Source organism: Orycteropus afer, unplaced genomic scaffold (genome assembly GCF_000298275.1).
Source record: "Orycteropus afer afer isolate SDZICR_OR568_19922 unplaced genomic scaffold, OryAfe1.0 scaffold00188, whole genome shotgun sequence".
Taxonomy (NCBI): Eukaryota; Metazoa; Chordata; class Mammalia; order Tubulidentata; family Orycteropodidae; genus Orycteropus; species Orycteropus afer.
This window is the reverse complement of record NW_006921775.1, coordinates 1,967,340-1,976,497: the sequence shown is the minus strand read 5'-3', so window position 1 is coordinate 1,976,497 and position 9,158 is coordinate 1,967,340. Positions and strand designations below refer to the sequence as shown.

The following is a 9,158-nucleotide window of genomic DNA, read 5'->3' as shown; positions in this document are numbered from 1 at the left end:
ATAGTGGCTAAGACACTTGCCTGCTAACCAGACGGCTGGCGGTTCAAACCCACCAGCCACTCCTCGGAAGGAAGGTTGGGCAATCCTACTTCCGTAGTGAACTGCCTCGGAAACCCAAGGAGGGCTCGCTATGAGTCGGGTTTGACTCCTCGGCACATAACAACAACAACATATGGCAGGTACTACATACATATCTCGACAGCACTTAACAACAACAACACATACACCTCCAGGCATGCTTACAATAACCCACAAAACAGGTATTACTACCCCAATTTTATAAACGAGGACTCTGAGACCTGCCCACGTACAAATAATACACCATTTCTACCTCCAAAATTTGTTCCCAACTGCCTGTGTTCAGTTTCACTTCCGGGCCTTTGCCCATGCTGTGCCCTCTGTAATGTTTCTTGCGTCCTCCCTAGCATGGTTAAGTAGGTGTCACCTTTGGTCGTATATTCCAGCAAGCCTTCTTTACCCTTCCAAGCTTGGTTGAATGCATATACTATGTGCGTCCCATAATGCTCGGGCGACAAAGCATTGGACCAAGAGCTCCCTCTAAGAAAACCTCATGTTACTCTCCGTTTGCTAATGCAGTAAATCTAGCATAGAACTCTGCAAGGAGCCAGCTCCGAAACTGTTAGCTCAGTGAACTAACGCGGACGCAGTACAGAAGAGAACCGTCTGGGTCTGAGAACGCGCTGCGGGAAAAGCCGGGGGAGCAGCCGCGTGGTTCTCGCCAGTCAGAAGCAGATTCTAGGTCTCCTAAGAGGACGTCCTAGTGGACATCTAGCTGACTTACCGGCTTCGGAGACGACCAGGCGGCATGGCGACCCTGCCCTGTAGAACCCGGGCAGCGGCTGGAGCAGGGCGCTAGGCCGTTGCCGTAGCTGAGAACGAAAACAGACTCGCTCCGCTCGCCGAGAATAGGTCCCGAGGCTCCACAACTGCACTGACAATCTGAGTGTCGCCATAATGATCCAGGACCACCTGCGCCGGAAGCGATTGAGAGCAACTTCCGGGTCGACCGTGGTTTCTGCGAAGTTCTGGGAAGTGTAGTCTGGTGGAGAAAGGAGTGGGAGGGAAGCGTTGTGGCTGCCAGGACGTTTGTGGTTTGTCTAAGTCGCTTGTTAACGTGTAGAGGTGTTAATGTCCTTCTCTATAGGTAGAGTTAGAGTTAAGGCTTGCACTCTTTTCTCTATATACTCGTTTTATCCTGGCCTTTTTCATTAGTTCCCATGGTTCTAAACAACAAATTAACAGTTGCTGCCAAAACCTTTCCTCCCAGCCCCAGGCACAGATGCCAACTCTTACCTGTCCTCTCTCCCCCGCCCCACAGCCTAACTCCTACTTCTGATCACCACCACCCTCACCCATCACCAACCCACACACCTTATCCTCTGACTCAACACTTGCCCTTTTCCTTTATAGCCCCTCTCACAATTTGTGAATATGTTGCTTACTTATTTGTGACTTATTTTTCTCACTCCATTAGCTCAGTGTGTCTACCTATTTTATTAAAATATCACCTAGCCCGGTACCTGGTATATCTGTGTGCACAACAAACATTTGGAATAAATTATTGATTGAATAATTAGATCTGTTACATTCTTTCCCAGATGTTTGAGATATGCATAGTTTATCCTTTCTTAAGGAGCTCTGGTAGCATAGTGGCTAAAGCACTTGACTGCTAACCAGAAGGCTGGCAGTTCAAACCCACCAGCCACTCCTCGGAAGGAAAGTTGGGCAATCCTACTTCCGTAGTGATACTGCCTCAGAAACCCAAGGAGGGGTCGCTATGAGTCGGGGCCGACTGGACGGCAAACAACAACAACAATCCTTTCTTAATACTGTAGAGAGGACGCCATGTGACTTTCTGAAGAAGGGCTTCAGAGTAACTTTTGGAGAATAATAGCTTGTATCAATTAAAGTTCTCTTTTGCAAAAGACAGAAATTGTCCCTGACTAAAACAGTGGTGGAAGTTACTGGAAGGATATTGAGAAACACAGAGTTAAAGGAAATAAAGTTAAAGGAAATAGCCAAATTTCAGAAATTAGTTGAAGGAGGCAGCTCCAAAGGCAGAAACTCATGAGAAATGTTGCCAGCATTACTTGGTTCCAACTACATGTTTTTGTTAGATGCCATGGAATGGATTCCGACTCACAGCGATCCTGTGTACAACAGAACAAATCACTGCCTGGTCATGCACCATCCTCACAATCCTTGCTATACTTGAGTCAGTTGTTGCAGCCACTGTGTTAGTCTATCTCATTGAGGGTCTTCCCTTTTTCACTGACCCTCTACATTACCAAGGATGATATCCTTCTACAGGGAATGGTCCCTCCTGACCACATGACCAAAGTAGATGAGACGAGGCCTGGCCATTCTTGCTTCCAAGGAGCATTCTGAATGAACTTCTTCCAGGAAAGATTTGTTCATTGTTCTGGCAGTCCACAGTATTTTCAGTATTCTTCGCCAACACCATAATTCAAACTCTTCTTCAGTCTTCCTTATTCATTGTCCAGCTCTCACATGCATATGAGGCAACAGAAAATACCATGGCTTGAGTTAGGTACATCACAGTCTTCAATGTGACTTCGTTGCTTCTTGACACTTTAAAGAGGGCTTTTGCAGCAGATTTGCCCAGTGCAATACAATGTCTGATTTCTTGACTGCTGCAACCCATAGGTGTTGATTGTGGATCCAAGTAAAATTAAATCCATGACTACTTCAATGTTTTCTCCATTTATAGTGATGTTGGTCCAGTTGTGAGGATTTTTGTTTTATTTTGAGGTGTAATCCATACTGGGCTGTAGTCTTTGATCTTCATCAGTAGGTGTATCAGGTCATCTTCATTTTCAGCAAACAAGGCAGGGTCATCTGCATATCGCAAGATGTTAATGAGTCTTCCTCCAATCCTGATGCCACATTCTTCTTCATATAGTCCAGCGTTTCAGGTTATTTCTCAGCATATAGATGGAATAAGTATGGGGAAAGGATGCAACCCTGACACACACCCTTCCTGATTTTAAACCATGCAGTTTATCCCCTTGTTCTGTTCAAACAACAGCCTCTTGGTCTATGTATAGGTTCCTCATGAACACATTTAGTGTTCTGGAATTCCCATTATTCTCAATGTTATCCATAATTTGTTATGATCTACACAGTCAAATGCCTTTGCACAGTCAATAAGACACAAGTAAGCATCTTTCTGGTATTCTGTGCTTTCAGCCAAAATCCACCTGACATCAGCAATTATATCGCTCATTCCACATCCTCTTCTGAATCTAGCTTGAATTTCTAGCAGTTCATTGTCAGTATATTGCTGCAACCATTTTTGAATTATCTCCAGCAAAATTTCACTTGCATGTAATATTAATGGTATATTTGATAATTTCCACATTCTATTGAATCACTTTTCTTGGAATAGGCACAAATATAGATCTATTCTAGTCAGTTGACTAGGTAGCTGTCTTCCAAATTTCATGACGTAGACAAGTAAGCACCTCCAGCACTGCATTTATTGAAATATCTCAATGGGTATTCCATCAATTCCTGGAGCCTTGCTTTTCACCAATTCCTTCAGTGCAGCTTGGACTTCTTTCAGTACCATTAGTTCTTAATCATATGCTACCTCCTGAAATACTGAATGTCGATCAGTTCTTTTTGGTACTGTGACTCTGTCTATTCCTTCCATCTTTTTTGATGCTTCCTGCATCATTCAATATTTTGCCTGTAGAATCCCTTCAATATTGCAACTGGAGGCTCGAATTTTCTCTTCAATTCTTTCAGCTTAAGAAATGCTGAGTGTGTTCTGCCCTTTTGATTTCCTAAGCCCAGGTCTTTGCACATTTCACCATAACACTTTACTTTGTCTTCTCAAGCTGCCTTCTTCTGTTCAGTTCTTTTATCTCATTTTTTTTCTGTTCACTTTAGCTACTCTTCATTCAAGAGCAGGTTTCAGAGTCTCTTCTAACATCCATTTCCTGTCTTTTTAATGACTGTTTTCTTTCTTCATGTATGATGTTCTTGATGTCACCCCCACAACTTGTCTGGGTTTTGTTCATTGGTGTTCAGTGCATCATATCTCTTCTTGAGATGATCTCTAAATTCAGGTGGGATATAAGCAAGGTCATATTTTGGCTCTCGTAGATTTAATTTTCTTTAACTTCAACTTGAACTTGCATATGAGCAATTGGTGGTGCATTCCACAGTCAGCTCCTGGACTTGTTTTGGTTGAAGATATTGAGCTTCTCCATTGCCTCTTTCCATAGATGTACACAATCTGATTCTTCTTGTGTATTCCATCTGGTGAGGTCCACTTGTACAGCTGCTGTTTATGTTGTTGAAAAAATGTGTTTGCAATGAATAAGTCATTGGTCTTGCAAAATTCTGTCATGTGATCTTCAGTGTTATTTTTATATATTTTCCAACTACCGATGATTGTTCATTTCCAACTTTAGCATTCCAATCACCAGTAATCATCAATGCATCTTTATTGCATGTTTAGTCAATTTCAGACTGCAGAAGTTGGTAAAAATCTTCAATTTCTTCATCTTTGGCTTTAGTGGTTGATACATAAATTTGAATAACAGTAGTAATAACTGGTCTTCCTTGTAGGTGTATGGATATTATCCTATCACTGACAGCCTTGTACTTCAGGACAGATCTTGAAACATCCTTTGTGACAATGAATGGGATGCTATTCTTCTTCAATTTGTTATTCCTGGAGTAGTAGATCATGTGATTGTCTCATTCACAATGGCCAATACCAGTCCATTTCAGCTCTCTCATGCCTAAGATATCAATCTTTATGCATTCCATTTCATTTTTTACTATTTCTAATTTTCCTAGATTCATACTTCATATGTTCCACATTCTGATGATTAATGGATGCTTGCAGCTATTTCTTCCCATTTAGAGATGTGCCCCAACAGCAAATGGAGGTCTTGAAAGCTTTACTCTATTCACATCACTAAGGTTGACTCTACTTTGAGAAGGCAGCTCTTCCTCAGTCATATTTTTAGTGCCAACCTGAAGGGTTTATCTTCTGGCACTATATCAGACAATGTTTCAGGGTTATTCATAAAACTTTCGATTAATATAACAGACAGTGTTTCACTGCTATTCATATGGTTTTCACTGGCCAATTTTTTGAGAAGTGGATGGCCCCTTCCTTCTTCCCAGTCTGTCTCGATCTGGAAGCTCCACTGAAACCTGTTCACCATGGGTGACCCTGCTGGTATTTGCAACACCAGTAGCATAGCCTCCAGCTCACGGCAACACGCAAGCCACCACAGTATGACAAACTGACAGACACACTTTCCATCAAATTCAAGTTCCTGCTGAGAGAGTCTGATTGACCTTTGTTGTTGTTGTTGTTGTTGTTATGTGCCATCGAGTCGGCCCCGACTCATAGCGACCCCTCCTTGGGTTTCCGAGGCAGTATCACTACGGAAGTAGGATTGCCCAACCTTCCTTCCGAGGAGTGGCTGGTGGGTTTGAACCATCAGCCTTCTGGTTAGCAGTCAAGCGACCTTTGAGTGGGGTCCTTTTCATGTCTTGGGTCATGGGACAAATGACTTTTCACAATGCCAAGACAATCTGGTTGTGGCTAGTGGAAGGATTTATTAGATCATGTCTAGGAGGAAGATCAGCAGGTCTGTGGAGCAATAATGGTTTTCTACTATTTAAAAAAAAAAAAAAGATTAAAAAGAAAACTCACTGCTGTCAAGTCAGTTCCAACTCATAGTGACCCCTCCTTGGGTTTCTGAGGCACTATCTCTATGGAAGTAGATTGCCCAGTCTTCTTCTGAGGAGTGGCTGGTGGTTTGAACCTCAATTACCTGTCGATGACTAAACAAGGACCTGGACTTTTATTTCCTTAAAGGGATTGGAATTTTGACCTTGACTTTTTAAAATTCTTCAAGATGTGGGGAAGGGAGAAGTCAGAAAGAGGGATGGAGAAAGGAAGGACAGACAGGGTCTCTGGGAGAAGTATGACAGTGTGGACAACTCTTGCAATTTCCAGAAATATCACTGTGACTTCTATATATTCTTCAAACCTCTATTCTTGAAGTTTCCTCAAGGTCCACATCAGCCCCATTTGGTCCTCACCCAGAGCATTTTTCCTCTGGCCCTAGATCCATACTCCCCACATATATCTTCAAATTCCACAGCCAGAACTCCTTCATGTGCTGCAAAGGGGCCAATAGCAAGGGGAAGAGTCAAGATCCATTGTGAATGGACAGTAATGATGGGAGTTTCTGGAAGAAGCTGAAGGGGATGGACCTTAAGCACCTAAGCAGAGTGACTGATTATTGACGGGAGGGCAACTCTGTCCCAGGAGGGAAGGAGTAAAAGATGGTAGAGTGTGAATACAATTTGGGGAAGGAATCTGAGGGCTTTTCCTGTCTCTTTTTTCTCTGAGTAATGAAAAGCCAAGTCATTGGATGAGAACCTGTGTTGGGAGCTATAGGAGGAAAAAGCTTGAAATGGCATGTGGCTGAGATGCTAGAATTTAAAGCCACACTAGCCAATCAGCCAGGAGTGGGGGTGGATAGTCTGCAGTAGTGCAGGAGGAGAGGAGCCCAGGATACGGTAGTCAGAAAACTATTTCTGGTACATCAAGCAGAAAACATTTGAAGATATGTCTGGAAACCTGTACAAGGCTGTATCTGAGCAGGAAAACACTAAGCAAATGGTGGGGACAATGAAAGGAGGGACAAGGCACCTTCCCTCTCCCTGAAGTACACTGTCTTCTCATTAGCCCTATTGATTTTCATAGCAAATTGGTGAGGTATATAAGATAGGTACCAATACACCCAACTAAACGAAAATTAAAAGGAGCTCTGGTGGTGCAATGATTAAAACATTCAGCTGCTAACCAAAAGGTCAGTGGTTTGAACCCACCAGCTGCTACATAAGAGAAAGATGAGGCAATCTGCTTCTGTAAAGATATATAGCCTTGGAAACCCTATGGGGCAATTCTGCTCTGTCCTGTAAGGTCACTATGAATCTGAATGACTCTCTGGCAAAGGGTTTGGTTTTGTTTCATGCATAAGCTGAGGCTCAGAAGTTGAGACCTTGACCAAGGCCACCCAATTTATTCATTGCTAAACTCTGTTGTTCCACCAGCTGCTATGGGGGAAAAGCTCTGTTTCAATTGTGTTTCAGGGTGTCAGGAAAAACACTGAGACTCCCAGAAATTAAGACAGCTCAGGCTGTGTTCTAAGCCCAGAATGTGGCCCAAAAGAGAGCAGGAGGGAGACTGTTGTCCACCCCGAGATGGTGGGAGTGGATGAGTCATTTCCTTCAACCCTAGAGTTTATCTCCAATTTTCAGCACGACACACTGTCTCTTTTCTTTTGCCAGCATTCACTGAAATACAATTCCACCCCAAACTGAACACTCAAAACAGAAAATGATTGTCAGAGGCCAAGGTTACATCTGTCTATGATGATAGGCAAGACCCCTTGTCCTATAACACAGAGGCATAAATGTCAAAGCCACTGAGGCCAGCTCCTTTCCTGCCACCCCAGCTGCCCCACCACCACGGATGCAGGTCCAGAGCAATCATCCCATGTCACAGCCATCATAGGTTTGATCTGTTATAACCAACACTTGGCTCCCCAGCTCTGGAGAGCTGGCTGCTGTCAGATTTGGTATGTGGAACATTTTGTCTGAGGGTTATGCTGGCCTGGGTTGAAAGTAATTCCCATCAGCTCAGAACCGGGTGGTCTGTCACAGGGTTATTTTTCAGTTCGATCTGGGCTCAGGAAGTCCTTCGGACTGAGGGCTGGTATTTTCAAAGGTTAATAAGCCTGTCAGAAATCTCTTTCATGAGAAAAAGTGATGCATCTGATTGCCGTGACTTGCAAGCAGTCCCCAGACCAGGGGTCTGGCATAATTTCATTTTAGATTCAACACTAGAGTCTTGAAGATTCCTGGGGCCTGGATTGGGAGAGGGTTAGCAGTGGGAAGCCAAAACCAGAAGAGCAGAATGAGGGTGTCCTAAGTGTGTGTATATTCGTGTGTGTGTGTGCATGCAAGTGTGGGTCCATATGGCTGTTTGCATTGTGCAATTGTGTGTGCATATGTATGTTTGTCTTGTGGGGCTGTATGTGCAAGTTAGTGTGCATGTATGCATATGTATGCATGGAGAGTATGTGCATGCAGGTGTGTGTATATGTATATGTGTGTATAGGTGGGCATGCATGAATTTATGGCATCAGCTTGGGAATGGAGACAGTTTAATGATAAGAGCAGAGGTTTTGGAATCAGACAGACATGAGTTCAAATTCTAGCTCTATAATTTCTTAGCTGTATATGCCCTTGTTACTCAACCTTTTGGTTTCCCTCTTCCTAAGACTGTCATGATGGCAGCTTCCACACAGGGCTGGGGTGAGAGCTAACAGACCTGAAGCTGATGGCCTGCCCACAGTCAGCACGCCTCAAGTGGTAGACAGTGTTGTCATGATTACTACCGTCATCTTCACTGTCATCATAATCATCATCCTTGTCTCTTCTCATCTTGTTCCCTGGCTAGATAGCACTAGTTCTGTCTCTTTTAAAACTTTTCCAGGGCTGCAGACATTTCAGGTTGAAATAAATTAACTTGAACTAGCATTCCAGAGAAACAAGTAAGCAGACTAACTCCCTTCATCTCTGCGACTTTGGCTAAATCACAATTTCTTCATCAGTTAAGTGGAACCCATAAATATTCTTGTTCAATGAGTTATCTTCTATACTGGTCCACCTTGTAGGGATGAAAGTAATCAAACCTTCATCAGGCACCTTCTGCATACTTAGATTTGGAACAGAATACATGGGAAATATGAGAAGAGAATAGACATATCCTTGACTTCAAGGATTTCCCAGGGGTGTTGATTTTTTTAACAAGTAAATGAATAAATAAAAACTTAACAGGCATATCCAGGTATAAATGGCACATAATAAACTATACATATTTAAAGTATACAATTTGATAAGTTTTGACATTTGTATACACCTTTGAAATCACATTCATAACAAAGACAATAAACATATCCATCACCCCATAAGTTTCTTCCTGCCCCTTTGTCGGCCCTTCCTCCTGCCTCTCCTTGCAAAAGCTCTTCCCTTCCTCCGGACAATAACTGTTTTCTTTCGCTACAGAT

General features: G+C 43.0%; 1 protein-coding gene across 1 annotated transcript in view; it reads right to left on the bottom strand.

The window, feature by feature from the left end:
• The window catches only part of MRPS22 (mitochondrial ribosomal protein S22), a 12,642-nt gene extending 11,668 nt beyond the window's left edge, over positions 1-974 (bottom strand). The window contains exon 1 of the mRNA XM_007947509.2: positions 803-974. Coding sequence (XP_007945700.1) covers positions 803-974 — 172 coding nt within the window. The remainder of the gene's footprint in view (positions 1-802) is intronic.
• Between the last annotated feature and the right edge of the window lie 8,184 nt (positions 975-9,158).